Below are 18,434 nucleotides of genomic sequence, written 5' to 3' on the forward strand. Positions count from 1 at the left end.
AATTGGATGTTAAATCAGCATTTTTGAATGGTGTACTTGAAGATGAAGTATATGTGGATCAACCGGATGACTTTGTGGTTGAAGAGGTTGAAGATAAAATGTATAGACTAAGAAAGGCTCTTTATGGTCTAAAACAAGCACCAAGGGCCTGGTATAGGGAGATTGATACATATCTCATTCACTATGGTTTTCATAGAAGCTCAAGTGAAGCAACTCTATATGTGAGAAACAAAGAAGGAATTGGTGTCTTGATAGTATCAATCTATGTAGATGATATTGTATACACAGGGAGTAGTACAAGAATGATGGAAGAGTTTAAAACAGAGATGATGTGCAAGTATGAAATGTCAGATTTGGGATTACTTCACCACTTTCTTGGAATGGGGATAACTCAAACTGAAGGGAGTATTTTTATACATCAGAAAAAGTATGCCTTTACTCTCTTGGATAAATTTGGCCTCAAGGATTGCAAATCAGTGAGCACTCCATTGGTTGCCACTGATAAATTGCAAAGAGAGGATGGAAGTGAAGCTGCAGATGAAAGTTTGTACAGGAAAATTGTTGGAAGCCTGCTATATCTAACTGCAACCAGACCAGATATTATGTTCTCAGCTAGTCTGCTTGCAAGGTTCATGCACAGTCCTACTAAGCTGCACTATGGAGCTGCTAAAAGAGTTCTAAGGTACATACAAGGCACAATTGATTATGGAATTGAGTATGTGACTGGAAAATCTGCATTTTTAGTAGGATATTGTGACAGTGACTGGAGTGGATCTGAGGAAGATATGAAAAGCACTTCTGGATATGCATTTTCTTTTGGAAGTGGTGCCTTTTCGTGGGCATCAGTCAAACAACATAGTGTGGCTCTTTCAACAGCAGAAGCAGAGTGTGTGAGTGCAGCAGAAGCTACATCACAAGCCATTTGGCTCAGGTTTGTTCTTGAAGATTTTGGGGAAGAACAGACTACTGCAACAACTGTGTTTTGTGACAACACTTCAGCCATAGCCATGTCTAAAAATTCAGTTTTTCACCAAAGAAGTAAGCATATTCATAGGAAGTTTCATTTTATCAGAGATGCAATTCAAAATGGTGAAATTGATTTGGTTTACTGCAAAGGTGAAGAACAAATAGCTGACATCTTTACCAAGGCTCTTCCCAAGGACAGATTCAGTTATTTGAGAAGTCTACTTGGTGTGAAATCAGCTAGCACTTTAGAAGGGAGTGTTGAAATGTAAATTGACTAGCTAATTTCTTGTTAGTTAGTAATTTACTTAGTCTGTTTTTCTTTCTAGCTTCATTAAGCATTATGTTAGTTAAGTGACTTGAGCTCATATGCCAAGTGTAAGGTGTAAAGCAGTCAGTTTCCAACGGCTCTTAGCCTTTGTACTGCCATGTGTCACATTCACATTGGCTCTTGTAATAGAATGGTGGTGATTGGCTGATGTAATGAGAGAATATTTCAACAGTAGGAGTATTGTTGTAAATTGTAAGACTCGATAAGATTGTAAGTTGACTGATATCGTTTATGTTGTCAGCTTATACCATCGCAAACAAGTATTTTATTGGGAGAAGTATTGAGGACTTGTCATGCGTTGGTCCTTGCTAACCCTGGTTAAGCAAAATGATTGACCACGTCTTCATAATCTTTCACATGCACAATCTTTGGTTCAAAATATCTGAATCCCAAATTTTCATTTCCTGATATCTAATATTAGTGACAGTGACAGCAATTACTGTCGATCATACCCCGTTAATACGTGACTGGATTTAGAAATTCAGTGTAACTGATATACATTGATTGAATCTATTAGTTGAATCCAGATCTGTAAATTGATGGGGTGCTCTCTGTAAATTGTAAATGGCTGTGATAGCATTTCAATTTACAGAGAACTAGTGGAAGCTCAAAATAGGTTTGTGGGAGGAAAGCACTTATGACCTGTGAAAGTACTCTGACTTAATCAGGTGTTGGTTGTCTTATAAGGTCCATTTAATAACAGATTCTGGAGAGGGGGAAAATCATCTGAGAAGCAAAAATGCATATTATTGGAGAAGCTCATTTTGAGAGTTTCTCCAGAAAGACTCTTCAAGAGACCCTCTCTGTGAATTTTATTTTTTTATTTTAGTTTTTGGACAAGTTCTGCCAAATGGGCCCTAAGCTAATACAGGTAATCAAGCATTATGATTTTTCTGCAGTTGTGTTCTTTATTTAAATCTGTTACTTTTGTTCACTCTCTCTATTATATCACTGGGCTACTAAGTACTGACATTGCTTCTGACCTTTTCATGATATCCATGGTACGGCTATCTGTCTAAAAAAATCACTGGGCTACTAGTTAAGACTCTCTCGGGAACTACTCCACTCAATTAATACAGGACTGCTCGATTTTTGTGTCACTGTTTCTATTAAGCCAAGCCCTCTATTAATTGAGCGGCTTACTATTTTCCCAGCATATTTGGAAACTTGAATTAGTGAAATGGCAAATATTCAAAATTCATGTTCATGTACGATGGCCATTTTTCCTGCACAATCTTCCTCTTTTTGGGCTGAGAAATGACTTTGTCAAAAATTGAAATACTATGATCTAATGATCTGGTTTATAGAAACCATGATCCTTAACTTATCAAAAACAACAAACCATGATCATAAATCTACTATTGAACATCTTTTAGTTTTAGCTAGTGATGTGGTGCAGTTGATATTTGAGAGATGAATTTTTCATGAATCAATGTTCAGCACTTCTTTCTTTTTCCCTTTTTTTTTGTTTGTTTTGTTTTGTTTTTGTTTTTGTTTTTGGTTTCTGGGTAAAAGAGTAACATCTGATTTTTCTTTACATCCGTACATTTTCAAATTTGTTTCATGCGAAAATTGTTTTTACAGAGTGAGCTTCATGGGTTGGCTGCTTTACAATGGTCTATTTGTCAAGACTCCCTCAGTAGGTATTATCTGAATTTTGAGAATTTATTTGCACTGTCTAATCATCTCATGAGACTTTGTTACTTACGTTTCACATGGAATTTGAAATAAGCCGGTTGCCTTTCATGTGATGATAAATACATCAATCCAAGCAAAACTCTAGTTTTGTTTCGAAGTTCGGCAACATCCCATTTCAACATGACGACATGACTGTGCACATTTACGTGCCAAAATTTCATGTGAATTGAAAAAAAAGAATAACAATTTTTGTCATCCCATATAAAGTTTTAAGGCATTTGTGGATCAAAATGATTAGCCTGCATCTTAAGCCATGTTAAGGAAAGAAGAAAAGGTATATTTTTTGTCATCCCATATAAAAGATGCAGCTCTTTCGGGTGGGCACATGACTTCTTCTCTATCATTCTATCTGAAGCCATGTTCTCTGTCATATTATTGATAAACAAGTCCTTCCCACATAATGGAGACCATGTTTTGTGTTGTGATTGTATGTTTTTGGGTTTGAATGTGGCACATCCTCAATAGAGATGGGCTGTTTCTGACTATTGTTATCTTTTCTGGTCTACAATACCTTCAGATTTTAAATATTAGTGATTGTTGATAGGTCGCAGGAAGCTCAAGTCATGTACGAGAAGCTTCAATCCCACCCAACTGCTAAAGTAAGCAAGAAGGCGAGGCAATTTGTGTTCAGCTTTCAGGTAACTACTTGTTGGATCTATACATAAACTAGCATCTGCAAGAGACAAGGCACCAAGGCACTCTATATTCAAACGTAGCGTGCAATCCTAAATAACAAAACAAACTGTGACTGTGAATTGACACCGGAAATGATACTTATATCATAGGCATGCATTTCATTTGTTTGTAAGATTGTATTTCATGTCCTAAGATCCAAATACCAATTGGAAATAGTAAGCTATATCTTATGGGGCTTACTGCAAATAGTTTTTCACATTTCAAAGTGGATATATATATTTTTTTCAAGTGCATATTTTCAGGCAGTTTCTTTCATTTCCATCTTAAATTATATGGATCTTATGCATCTGGCAGGCCATGGAAATGATGAAGCTTACAGGGAGCTCACCTTGGAAGAACACTGGCTTTCAGAATTATTTTGAAGCTTTCATTGAAAATAAATCCGACTTTGTGCTAAAAGAGGCTGAAGGTGAAGTAGGTACACTGAGTCAAACTCTTCCATATATTATTTTTCTTGTTTCTCCCATTTTCGTAGTGCTACTTATTGCTTTACAAAAGAGAATATAAAGTGAGTATAGCGAGACAAAATCAAACAATTTTGTCATTCTTATTGTATATATCCAATATATTATTTGAACATTTGACATGACATTTATATGTGTAATGAGAAGAAAAAATGTTGGCTTCTTTGATTGTATTTTAGTTTCCATGTACGTATATTTTTATATATAATGAGAGGAAGAAAAAAAATAGTTTGTGGACAATGCGTACTGAGAAAGGTCTAATACAAAGTGCACTTTTAATACAATTGGGTCATTTACTATGTAACCCGGAATAGTAACTAGAGCTGGGTGACATGACTCGAGTTTTTCATAAAATAACCTATTTACATGGGACTCATGACAAACTAATAATTTTTTCTAATTTTTTTTACTGAGAGAACTAAAATTAGTGTTTATGTGTAAGATATTATCACGTCAGCTAATGATACTTTCATTCAAAATATGTCATGTGTCATGCTTTTAAACAACTCACATTTTATTTTACAGTTGGAACTGGAACCCAATTTTTACCATTTAAAATAAAATTAAGAAAATAAAAAAAATCAAAAAGAACAAGAGACGAAAAATTTCCCACCCCACCCCAGTCGCCTACTCCTGTGTCGCTTGCCCTGGTCACCCGCTCTCTCTCTCTCTCTCTCTCTCTCCAACTGCTAAATCATAGCCATATTTGCTTCTCAAGCTTTCGGTGGCTACGCCAAGATCCATCTATATTTCCATTAGATGTGAAGAAGGTTGTAATGGGAGGTGGGTGTATCACATACAAGTTACAAATTGACCAACAGGAAATTGATATGGAAAAGGTTGATTGGGTTGGGTATTATGCTAGTTCTCGAATGTGGATCTAATAAGCCTCATCAGATATTAAGATTATATAATTTTTTTATATACATTGACAATGATGATGAAGTTTCCTGGTTGCAACCATTTATTGGTCTATGGGGATTTGGCTTACTTGTGACTAATGATTGTTGGGTTGAGTTGCTGGCACTTTTTTTTTCTTTCTAATTTTATTTCAGTGGATATAGATAAAGTCGAGTTGTAAAAAGAATAATAATAATAATAATAATTTTTTTAGAGAGATGTAAAAGAATAATTATTTTCTTTCTAAAATGACACATGATATTTTTTGAGTGAAAATATCACCAAGTGACGCAGTGATATTGCACTACTCTATAATTTTTCCATGTGGAAAGCTAGTGATGTATTAAACAAATGAGAAAAGAAAAACCAAAAAAGGAAAAGGAGCAGAATGAAGAGGGGGGGTGGGGTGTCCGGCGTGGTAACGGCCAGATCGACTACATGGGTTTTGTGTTTTTTGTTTTGATTTAAATTTTGTTAATTTTAAATGATAAGTCTCTTACATTTTACCCTCATGATAATTGTGGTCTCTAGCACTTTATATTTTATCAAAAATATTTTCTCAATGTTTTAATGTTTTCACCATTTGATGTATTGTAATACGGAAAAACGAAAAGCAGAGAATAGGGGAGAGAGAATGAGAAGGGACAAATAAAGGGCCAGTTTGAAATTGTTGTGCTATGAAAATAATCGCTGTCAAATTTATTGTGAAAGAAAGCAGTTTGACGTTTGGTAAACTTTTTGTTAAAAGTGTTTTTGGTACTATTTCCTGAATAATTAGAAAATGATTCTCGCATAATTATTAAACCAAGTGCCTCTTTGAAATTGATTCCTGTATAATTAGAAAATGAAAGTACCTCATTAGCTGCTTTTCCTTATAGCGTTCTCTCATAGCGATTTTTAATAATAAGTGATTTTCTCATAATTTACCAAACAAGCTGGGCTTCCCAAATTTTAAAAAAAATTACGTATCACCCTAAATAAGCAATACAAAACGAACACAAAGGAATGGACAAAAAATTGATTTATTTTTATTAAAAATAGTATAGCCCCACGGCTATACTTATTTTGACACATGGCACCTAGGCGCTGTACGTAGCTCTGTTTTTTTTTTTTAAATTTTTTATTTATTTATTTATAATTATAAATAAATCTTGATTAAAAAAAAAAACGTATAGGCAGTCGGCTTTACTGGGTTTTTTTGTTTTAATTCTTTTAATAAATGGTATAGCCATGTGGCTATACTTTCTTTTAAATTTTTTCCCCATTTTCATTTATTGATAAGAGTAGTTTATAACATTATCTATTACTATTAGGCCATTACTGAGTCTCTATTGTCCCCGTTTAATTTTTTACTTTTCCATTATTAACAGTATAAACAATTTAGTACTTTCACGTTTAATACTCTATGATACACGCACGTACATATTTTTTAATAATACATCCGTATTCTGTACACGTCTTAGAGACTTGGTTAAATTCACGTTTTAAAAAAAAACAAATGTACAATACTCGTATTGTACATCTACATATGTATTTTTCATGTTTAATACACGTATTTTTTACAAAATTTTCAATAAGACACACAAAATTCACGTATTATACAAATAATTCTCACATATAATTGAATAAAAATAATACATGTTAAATATTATACAATGGGCGATCAATATCTACTTTGGATATGTTGAAACCAGCAAATTAATATCTCTAAAGTATAGCCACCCGGCTATACTACAATTGCTAGTTTCAGAATATCCAAACTAGGAGGGTCCCTTTCTATTTGGATGTGTTGAAACTTAAAAAAAATAAATTGTAGTATAACCGCCTGGCCATACTGTCCAAATACATTATATTCAAGAGGTATAGCTGCACGGCTACACTATTTAATAAAAATAAATAAATAATAAAAAAGGACCCTCCTAGTTGCATTAGTTTAGTAACTCCAAATATTTGTCTTCTTAGCTAGAGACTTAAGCCTAAATTTCCTTGTTGTGTGGGTTTTCACAGAAGAAATGGGTTGTGATTCCATTAGCAAGCTAGAGCTTGGTTGGTCTATAGCTATATTTGCAATTTAATTTCAACAACCCATGTCAAGATTCCAAGAGACAGATAAATATAGAGTGTGGTAGGGTAGCGGTTGGGGAAGGTGTGGTATAATTAGGTTAACTTTATATATATATATATATATAAAATTTTGTTTTTTACATTTATTTTTAGTTAAAAGGAACAGAAGAAAATACCCTTAAACTTAATGGAAATTTTAACGGGGTTAGACATAGGTGGTGAATTACTTTACAAAGTATATGTGGTTAAAAATAAAAAATAAAAATTCAGGTGGTAGTAGTGCACCTAAAAGTTCAGGTGGTATTTATGCAAATTTTCGTTTTTTTTTTTTCAATTTTTTTTTTCAATCACACATTAGTCTGTAACTTCAAGTTTAGGTTAATTCGACCTACCACTCGTTTGGGCCAACTATATACAATGTATCTCATGATTCGAACAGTTTAATTATTTATTTAAGTCCTGATTAATTTAAAGATCAAGCTTGCAAAAATTCACTCCAATGAATATCGTTTAGTTATTTAACGGTGATAAAATAAATAGACAAAAACAATATTTTTAATCAACGATGAATGTATCCTTGATAGTAGTCAAATGGCTAAACAAAATTCCGAATTGGGTGAATTTTTGCAAGAAAATGAATGTTGATATAGGAACCTAAAAAAACAAGCAATTCGGATCATGAGAGTACATTGTGGAGTGAGACAAAATTAAGAGTTAATGTTGTATTAATTTAATAACAGGTTATCGTTTAAAAAGTCATATTTTGAATGTATGGTTCTGTTTCATCTAATATGACAGGATAAGGATATGATATTCAAGATCTACTAGTTAAATAAGCAATCTGCTTGAGTTATGAGAGAGATTTGCTGCAAGGAAGACTGAAATCCTATAAGGGTAAGTAATCTTTGTAGATTTAAGTTTATTTGCCCATTAATAAAAAATAAAAATAAAAAGGAAAGATTTATGGTCTTTTATTTGGGTGTTTACACCAAGGCTAAGTGCTGAAAGGGAGGGAAATATTTAAAATTTAATTTCCTTGTGAGGGTTGGGAGCCATGCAAGGAAATACAACTCTAGTTAGGAAAAGGGGAAAGATTTTACACATCCAACGCAAGGCAAAACAAAGGATACTTCATTCCACATCCAACGCAAGGCAAAACAAAAACAAAGAAACATGAAGGCAAGGGCACAGACGCCAAAAACTAAAGCTGAAAGCAACAGATGCCCAGCAAAGAAGTAATAACGAGAAGGAAACCATAAACAACAGCAAGAGAAAACAGAAACCAAATACAAAGGAACTGATGGTCAGAAAGCTGCATAACGCTCCCAAGTGATCGTACAAAGAGGGGAAAGAATTTACCAAGTAAAAGCAAAGTTGGGAGTGAGAGCAACTCGACCAGTATCTCAATATCCAAAGGTGACATCTGGATTTCGTGCTTATTTATTTCTGAAGATAAATCCTTGATTTTGCATCCATATCCGAATTTAAATATATGTGTAAGGGATGTTGTTTCAGAGTCCACAGTTTAAGATATATACAGTTATTCTCTCCTCCATATGTCTGCACATTATTATCATGCGGATGCCACTGTAATGCAGGATGGGGTATATATATGTATCCCAATTTATTCTCTGGGTGTCCTGATCAAATTGGAGGGTATGCGGTCTGTAGAGGAATTGGGGGTGCACTGAACAAAGGGGGTTCAGATTTGGCCTTCTTAGGCTTGTTTTTCAAGATTGTAGAGCACCATTGGCTCACTTCCTTGATGCCCTTAGAAATAAGCTGGTACGTTATGCCCTGGGTTAATTCAAGTGGCTGTTTGGAGGACACAGCCGCCAGCTTTGCTCCTTTTTAATGAAATCTTGCTTCTATAAAAAATAAATAAATAAAATTAAAAAAAAAGTGTTGTTTCAAGAAAACTAGGGTTTGTGGCTAGTTTAAAAGATAGTAAATTTGAAACTCAAAGTTTTGTCTTGATTTAGGGCTGGGAATTTTACTGGAGTGAATATATAGACACTGTTAGAATTCATTGTTTTCAGTGTTTTGGATGTTTGGGAGGAAGGAAGAAATCACAGAGGAAGAATGAAGAAGAGAACGTTGCTCTGAAAGGAAAGATGGAGATTACAATTCATTCCATTCCACTGTTCATGTATATTCGTATGAGAGAGAGAAGTGAGCTACTTCTCAAACAGATTTTCACAGAGATTAAATCCTAGCCATTGCTTCTATCATCCTATGAGATGCTTACATTTGTCACTAGCTGGCACTCAATTCTTAGGCTAGAAAGAGAGTCCACTTGGACTATGATCCAATGGCTCACATTACAAACAGAAATTAAAACGTATAAAATAAAATTAACACAGACTTTGTGACTTTGGCTCCAAGGTTTTCAGCTTGAGGGTTACACATCAACACTCCCTTCTAACCCTTTAGTTGATTTCACACCAAGTAGTTCTCTTAGATACACAAATCGATCCTTAAACAGAGCCTTGGTTAATATATATGCAATCTGATCTTCTGTTTTGCAGTAGATAAGTTCAATCTCCTTTACTTGAATAGCTTCTCTAATGAAGTGAAACTTTCAACTGATATGTCTGGTTTTCTGGTGGAGAACTGGATTCTTTGCCATTGCTATGGCTGATGTGTTATCACACATGATTTGAGTTCCTTCAACTTGTTCTTCTCCAAAGTCCTCAAGTACGAACCTCAACCATTTTGCTTGGGAAATAGCTTTAGCAGCACTGACATATTTTGCTTTTGCAGTGGACAATGCCACTATGTTTTGCTTAATCGATGCCCATGAAAACACACCAGATCCTAGAGTAAATGCATACCCTGAAGTGCTCCTCATATCATCTTCACTTCCTGCCCAGTCACTATCACAGTAATCGATTAGAGTAGTTGTCTTCCCTTTTATAAATTCAATTCCAAAATCAAGTGTTCCTTGAATATATCTCAGCACTCTCTTTGCTGTCCCTAGGTGTTTCTTGGTAGGATTATGCATGAACCTTGCCAAGAGACTTGCTGCAAACATCACATCAGGTCTAGTTGCTGTCAAATAGAGCAAGCTTCCCACAATCTGTCTGTATTCTCCTTCATTTGCAGCTTCACTTCCATCAATCTTGCTCAATCTCTCATTCATTGCAAGTGGAGTTGCTACCGCTTTGCAATCTTTTAATCCAAACTTCTCAATCAACTTCTGTGCATACTTCTTTTGGTGTATAAAAATACTCTTCTCGGTTTGTAATATTCCCATTCCAAGAAAGTGGTGTAACAATCCCAAATCTGTCATCTCATAGTGCTTCATCACATCTTTTCTAAATTCTTCAAGAATTTGTGGGCTGTTACCAGTATATACAATATCATCTACATATAGGGAGACAATAATAATACCTGAATTCTCACTCTTCACTTGAACTTTTCTTGAAACCAGCACTGTTGAAATATGCATTAATTTCATCATACTAGGCCCTTGGTGCTTGTTTCAATCCATACAGTGCCTTGTGCAGTTTGTACACATTTGTTTCTTCATTTTCTTTCACAAAACCTTGTGGTTGTTCAACATACACTTCTTCTTTTAATACCCTATTGAGGAACGCAGACTTAACATCCAGCTAATACAAGTTCCATTTCTTTTGTGCAGCTAGAGTAATCAAGGTTCTAATGGTGTCTAACCTTGTAACTAGGGCAAATGTTTCATTGTAATCAATCCCAGGCTTTTGTGAGTAGCCCTTAGCCACCAATCGAGCCTTATTTTTCTGCACAGTACCATCTAGATTAAGTTTGGTCTTATAGACCCACTTGACACCAATGACAGGTTTATTAAACGATCTCTCAACAAGCTGCTAAGTATTATTCTTCTCTATCATTTCCAACTCAGCTTCCATTGCCCTTCTCCATGACTCATCTAGATCAGCTTCTTCAAAATTCTCAGGTTCCACAATGCACATATTACACTGAGCCATGATCTCGTTGATACTTTTCCATTTCTTTAGTGTGTGGTCAATAGCTTGCGAGCCTTCAAGAATTTCCTCATCTTGTAGTGTCATACCTCCGTCCGCTTGAGTTGATGTGTCCAAGATTTGACTTGGTTCACAGACTTCAACTTGCTGCTGTCTTTCACCACAATCTGCCATTTGGCTCTCAGCTACCATTGGAACTCTCATTTCACTTTTATCAGTGTTCTCCCACTTCCATGAAGCATCTTCATCAAAATGCACATCTCTGGACATAATAATCTTTCTAGATTTTGGATCAAATAGTCTGTACCTTTTTTCACAGATTCCGTAACCCACAAAGATACACGTGTGGCTGTTTTCTTCAAGTTTATGTCTGAGTGCTGAAGGGATGTGCACATGGCAAGGAGATCCAAAAATCTTCAAGTGTGCGATACCTAGTTTTCTGCCAGTGTAAGCTTCAAATGGTGTTACCTTCTTGAGAGACTTGGAGGGACATCTATTTAGAAGATAGACTGTCCTCTGCCCAAAACTCATAGGGAATACCCTTCTCATGCAGCATGGATTTTGCCATTTCCACCACTGTTCTGTTCTTTCTCTCGGCTACTCCATTTTGCTGAGGAGAGTATGCCACAGTTAGCTGCCTTTGAGTTCCAAATTCTTCACAATACTTGTTAAATTTGCTTGATAAGAACTCTCCACCCCTATCACTCCTCAAGCCTTTTATCTTATATCCACTTTGCAGCTCAGTCATAGCCTTGAACTTTCTAAAACATTCAAATGCACTTGACTTGTTTATGATGAAATACACCCATGACATTCTAGTGCAATCATCTGTAAATAGGGGAAAATACCTATTTTTCAAATTGGATTCAGTCTGCATTGGTCCACAGATATCTGTGTGAACCAATTCCAAAGGACATGTAGCTCTCCAAGTGGACTCCAATGGAAAGGAATCTCTGTGTTGCTTTCCTAGCATGCAGCCTTCACACACTACTGAAGTATGCTCCAAGTGAGGTAAGCCATGAACCATGTCTTGATTCTAGAGCCTTTTTATGCTCCTTTCATTTAAGTGCCCCAATCTCTTGTGCCATGTCTGCAAGCAGTGTGTGACACTTGCCTTTAAGGCCAAATCACTTGTAGGCATCATTGTAAGAGGAAAACATCTGTTATTTGTCACTTGAACTCAAACAATCAGATTGTCCAGTGACCGATCATCATAAATGTTCACCACTTCCCCTCCAAACACAAGATAGTACCCATGCTCCATCATTTGTCCAACACTAAGCATATTTTCTTCAAGACCCGGTACAAGCATCACTTCTTGAATGTGCTTTCTACCCAACTTGGTTTCTATCACAAGAGTCCATTTTCCTGCAACCGGAACTATTGATCCAGTATCCATCTTTACTTTAGAAGTCAAATTTCTTTGAATATTGACTAACAAACTCTCATCACCTGTCATGTGGTTACTACAACCACTGTCAATGTACCATGAGTGATTTACCTTCACATTTGTCACAGCATTGCATGCATAGAACAAGGTTCCAGTTTCTTCAACCTGATTGGCATAGTACAATTTCTGTACATTTTTATTTCCATGACACTCTCTGAGCATATGTCCAAATTTCCCACACCCTTTGCATTTAGGCTTCCCTTCAAACCAACACTTGCCAAAATGCAATTTATCAGTGTTTACAAGCCGTTTTGTTCCCATCGTTGGATTTCCAATTCTTCTGAGGTTTTTGATCTCCAGAAGAAACTCCACTCTTAGGATTATTTCCCTCAATATTCAGACTAGTAAAAGCCCTTTTTGTAGAGTTCTCAGTGTGTTGATCCAATCTGAGCTCAAAGCTCTTCAGAGAAGCAACCACCTCTTGAATTTCAAGAGTCTCAAGATCCTTAGAATGTTCAATCACAGAGCAGATAGAATCATATGATTTTGGCAAACTAAACAATAATTTCTGCACAACTCTCTCTAGATTGTTCCTCACCATAACTCTTCATTTGATTCATTATATCAAACCATCTAGCAAGATATATAGATAGGGATTCACTATCTTTCATGCAAGTATATTCAAATTCTCTACGCAATCCTTGCAATTTTACATTTCATACCTGTTTATATCCTCTGAATTCCAGCTTCAGAATATCCCAAGCACCCTTTGAGGTCTCCTCGTTCACAATTCTGGGGAAGAGCTGATCTGAGACAACACTTTGGATCAACCCAAGTGCACGAGAATCCTTCATCAGAAGCTCAACCATCGTAGACTTCTCAGCAACCTTAGTCTCTTCTATCTCCTTCTCCTTCTTTGGATCTGAAGCCTTGAAACCATGTTCAACTAGGTCCCACAATCCATGAGATTTCAGAATGGTTTTCATCCTAATGCTCCAGAACTCATAGTTTTCTCCATTGAAAACTGGTGTGTGAAGCTCAGCAGTGCCCCATCCTGCCATATTAGACATTGGATTCAAGAAATCACAGCTGCGATCGTCGAAGGAGCTCAGACCCAGCTCGAATCGATTCCGACTCCCTGTTCACAGATTCACGCCCAGCTCAAGCAATTGAACCTGGCTCTAAGGCCATGTTAGAATTCATTGTTTTCAGTGTTTTGGATGTTTGGGAGGAAGGAAGACATCACAGAGGAAGAATGAAGAAGAGAACGTTGCTCTGAAAAGAAAGCTGGAGATTACAATTCATTCCATTCCACTGTTCATGTATATTTGTATGAGAGAGAGAAGTGAGCTACTTCTCAAACAGATTTTCACAGAGATTAAATCCTAGCCATTGCTTCTATCATCCTATGAGATGCTCACATTTGTCACTAGTTGGCACTCAAGTCTTAGGCTAGAAAGAGAGTCCACTTGGACTATGATCCAATGGCTCACATTACAAACAGAAATTAAAACATATAAAATGAAATTAACACAGACTTTGTGACTTTGGCTCCATGGTTTTCAGCTTGAGGGTTACACATCAACAGACACACAGGAGAGTTTATTTTCAGAATTTAGTTTTTCAGGCTAAATAAATATAATGTTAATATTTTTTGGTTGAATCCATTAGTTATTTTTAGCTTACTTTTTCATGAAAATTTGCAGGATATATATTTCTTTGGTTAACTAACAAACAGCAGACCCAATGAAGCTGCAACATTGGACTGTGTTGCGGCATGTTTTCTTCGTCTTGTTGGTAATTTTTCTTCTCATCCTTCTAAATTTCTCATTGTTATCACTTAATACTTCATTACAAATATTCAAACTAAACTTTACTGTAGGTGATTGGCATGCTGGTACTTTCTGGTTTATTGATCGGTATCATCAAACATATTGAGCGTAATGTAAGTTTAATCTCTAAAATTTACAGTTAATTATTTTATTAATTTGTTATACATGTAATCTACATAGTAATTAATTAATGTTACAAGAATTTTCGAGACGTTTCAGGTTCTTGCATTTGCTTACACAGAGAGTGGGCTAGTCAGATTTGTTCACGAGAACAGCAAAGTAGCATTCACACTCCTAATAGTGATGATTGCTATTATGGGAGTCTTCAGCGTGAGTTATATTTTCGTAATGCTTAGTGCTGGGAAACGGGAAATGCTTCTTTGTGCCACACTCATAAAACAAATGGAGGCGACTCAACAAGCTGAGAGGAAGAGTATGAGGAAAAGTCTTGCGTTTGCTTCTGCAAGCCATGATGTTCGTGCTGCTCTCGCTGGCATTACCGGTTTGATCGAGATATCTTACGATGAAGTAGCCCGAGGTTCAGAACTAGAGACGAATATAAGACAAATGGAAGCTTGTACGAAGGACCTTTTAGGTAAGTTATATTGCTAAAGATAGTGATTAACTGGTACTGGGTGCTAATCTACACTACATTGTCGATATTTAATTGATAGTTGATAGGTCAGCCAGCACCCCAACCTCCAAAACCACATTTATTCCTCTTCCCATAATTTTATTTTGTGTTTGCTGTATATATAATTTTTTTTTTCTCTTGTGTTTGAGATTTTGGTTTGGGTGCTTGTGAATTTCAAGTGGTGACTGGGTGTGGGATTTTTGGTTTCTGGATACTCTGTTGGGATGGCTGTGGCTCGGGGCAGGTCGGATTGGTGGGGTTGGGTGGCGGGGCTCGAGGTTGCGTATGGCTGGGCATCGAAGGTGGCAGGTGGGGTGAACATTTATAAGCTAACTCAATAGTATACCATATATGTAAATTAGTACTTGTTATGAACAATCTTTTCTCACTTGTTAATAAATTAATCCTTCCAATCATATTTTTAATGAACTAAATCCTTCTATACATTTTGATATATCAGTTTGAGTACTTGCTATATAGGTATATTGAACTCTATTCTTGATACAAGCAAAATTGAAGCCGGTAAGATGCAACTTGTGGAAGAGGAATTTGATGTGGCCCAGCTACTTGAAGATGTAGTTGATTTGTACCATCCTGTGGGTTTAAAAAAAGGCATAGATGTGGTGTTGGATCCTTATGATGGCTCTGTTATGAAGTTTGCAAGAGTTAAAGGCGACAGGGGAAGGCTTAAGCAGATATTGTGCAACTTATTAAGCAATGCTGTTAAATTTACTTCAGAGGGGCATGTGACAGTTCGTGCTTGGGTCGAAAAACCTGATTTCAAGAATTCTATAGCTGGGAATTCTGACCGGAGTGGTGCCATATTGAAAAATTTGCTATGCTTTCTATCAAATAAGAAGAAATCACAAGATGATGACATGGAAGTAATGAATGGGGTCCAGCAAGATCCAAATTGTTTGGAATTTTATTTTGAGGTGGATGATACTGGGAAGGGAATCCCCAAGGAGAAGCAAAAAGCAGTGTTTGAAAACTATGTACAAGTCAAAGAAACAGCTCTTGGAGAAGGAGGTACTGGCTTGGGACTTGGTATTGTTCAGTCTCTGGTAAGTTAAAATATAAACTTGTTCAAGAATTTCTTGAATTTAGGGCATGCGTTAAATTTGAATTTTTGTTTGCACTAGGTACGTTTGATGCATGGCGAAATAAGAATCGTGGACAAAGAGATTGGGGAAAGAGGGACATGCTTCAGGTTTAATGTTCTCCTAAGTAATGTATGTGAGAATGTCTACAAGGATAGAAGAAAAGAAGAAGACCTTGAATTGGGAATAGCTGCCATTCACAGTGCTCCTACTCCCGGTACTCCCGGGCTGACCTCTCGTGCCCTGAATCCAAAGGCAGAGGGATCCAATGTTGTACTGCTGATAAAAAATGAAGAGCGTCGAAGAATGGTGTACAAGTTCATGGAGAGTATTGGGATAAAAGCATGGGTGGTAGAACAATGGGAACAACTTTGTCCTATTCTCAAGAAGATAAAACACAAGGGGAAAGGGTACTATTCTCATCACCATAGTTCTTCAGGAATATCTGATTTGGGTTTGCAAGATTACTTGAGCAAATCCACATCATGCAACTCTAGCTTTAGATTAAAGGAGGTGCACCCTTTGATGGGTGCAATGGATGGAACAGAAAACATAATCTCTCTCTTTAAGAAGAATAGCACGAATCTTCGTGGCACATCGTCATCACGCTTTACATTGCTAGTGATTGATACTACAGCTGGACCATTTGAGGAGTTATGTTACATTGTAGCTGAATTCCAAAAAAGCCTTCAAAATGCTTGGTGCAAGGTTGTCTGGTTGGCAAATCCATTGATACAAAGCAACATTAACTTTGACAGCCTTGATCCAGACGACATTATCAAACACAAGGCACTTCACGGTACCCGTCTATACGAAGTGGTAAGACTTCTTCCAGAGTATGGAGGTGCACTGCCAAAGAGATTATGGGGCACATTTGATGTTGGAAGAGTCTCCGGAGCCCCTAGTTCATCAAGATACCAGTTTCACACCGACCGTGAATTTGAAACCTTGTCTTCACCAACTCAAAATCATAAGTCTCACAATGTTAGCTCCAAAGCAAGAGACCTACCAGTTGATCATGGCCGCCCACTTCCACATAGAGAAACAGAAGGACCTGATAAACCAAGCAGGCCTTTGGGAGGAAAGAAGTTTCTGGTTGCTGAGGACCAAAAAGCCCTAGCTCATATTGCTATGAAAACTCTTACACATTGGGGTGCAACTATGAAGCTTTGTGGAAATGGAGGAGAAGCCCTAGACCTAGTTCGCAATGATCTAGTCACCCATGGGAAACATGGATATGATTATATATTAATGGACTGCCAGGTAATTCTTATTAACATTAAACTATATATAAGTACAGTCCTGATCTCTTGAACCCCTGTAGTCCAAGAGATTTATGGTCACTCACCGTTGGATGTAAATTCAACGGTTGACTTGAATCGGGTAATAATCATTTATGTCATATTGCATTTATATATATCTTTTTGAACCATTGGATTAATATCCAACGGTGGGTGACCACAATCTCTTGGACTCCTGTGGTCCAAGAGATCGGGACTGTATATCAGTAATCAATTCTTTCCCATATTATATATTCCAACAGTTCCGACGTCGTTTTGGTGTTCAAACAGATGCCGATAATGGATGGATTTGAAGCAGCAAGAGAGATAAGGAAAAAGGAGAAATCTTATGACGTTCACATTCCGATCATTGCATTAACTTCTCATGAACAAGGCGAGGAAACAAGAAGGATGATTGAGGCTGGCATGGACCACCATTTAACCAAACCCTTGAAATTGGATCTTCTACTTGAAACAATTAGATACATTGACAGCAATGCTACTATATAAAATAATTTTACTTTGTATATTTTACATTTATTTATTTATTTATATTTTATAATAAATTTAAATTCATTGAGGTTCGATTGTTTTGTTTGTAAATAATATGATAATTTCGTGATTTTTTTTTTCCAACAGTGTTGTGGCATTCATGCACGCCTACTTATCTTTTGGAGGACAAAGTTGAATTTTTGTATGTATATCTTATTTTCTCACCTTTTTTGTTGAATACTATTCATGTGGCTGTCAATATTATCGAGATTACCAGTTGGTTAATAATGACTGACTAGTTATCTTTAGGTTTCTAAAGACTACACCACAAGATGGGCCTTTGGCCTTGGGGCTCTTGGGCTCTGTTGATTTAATTAATATTTTATTTTTATTAATTAAATTTTTTTTTATAGATAAAACCAAAATCTGAAATTCGAATAAGATAAATAGTTAACATAACTGTTCGATGAAGAGGTATACCTCTATATATTGACAATACTCCTATCGAGTTACAAGCACAAGGGTAGAGGAGAAATATTGTCTAAAGGACACTGCAACTCTGCAGGACTCTATCTACAATTCAAGTCAGTATTCCACAATTTATATTACTGTTGTATTGATTCAATTA

The 18,434-nt window shown here is 36.3% G+C and overlaps 3 protein-coding genes across 3 annotated transcripts; 2 read left to right on the forward strand and 1 right to left on the reverse strand.

The window, feature by feature from the left end:
• Positions 1-2,705: 2,705 nt before the first annotated feature.
• LOC117638096 lies at positions 2,706-4,277 on the forward strand. Its single transcript, XM_034373191.1, has 3 exons — positions 2,706-2,937; positions 3,537-3,630; positions 3,983-4,277. The coding sequence occupies exons 1-3, from the start codon at positions 2,858-2,860 to the stop codon at positions 4,193-4,195; spliced, it is 387 nt and encodes a 128-aa protein (XP_034229082.1). The 5' UTR covers positions 2,706-2,857; the 3' UTR covers positions 4,196-4,277.
• A 5,420-nt stretch (positions 4,278-9,697) lies between these two features.
• LOC117638316 (uncharacterized mitochondrial protein AtMg00810-like) lies at positions 9,698-10,567 on the reverse strand. Its single transcript, XM_034373450.1, has one exon. The coding sequence runs from the start codon at positions 10,565-10,567 to the stop codon at positions 9,698-9,700; it is 870 nt and encodes a 289-aa protein (XP_034229341.1).
• Positions 10,568-14,214: 3,647 nt separating this feature from the next.
• On the forward strand, positions 14,215-17,824 carry LOC117638317 (histidine kinase CKI1-like). The gene is made up of 6 exons (XM_034373451.1): positions 14,215-14,265; positions 14,351-14,413; positions 14,520-14,895; positions 15,415-15,998; positions 16,077-17,297; positions 17,606-17,824. The coding sequence occupies exons 1-6, from the start codon at positions 14,215-14,217 to the stop codon at positions 17,822-17,824; spliced, it is 2,514 nt and encodes an 837-aa protein (XP_034229342.1).
• The last annotated feature ends 610 nt before the right edge of the window (positions 17,825-18,434 follow it).

The sequence above is a fragment of the Prunus dulcis genome, chromosome 8, assembly GCF_902201215.1.
Source record: "Prunus dulcis chromosome 8, ALMONDv2, whole genome shotgun sequence".
In the NCBI taxonomy this organism is placed as follows: Eukaryota; Viridiplantae; Streptophyta; class Magnoliopsida; order Rosales; family Rosaceae; genus Prunus; species Prunus dulcis.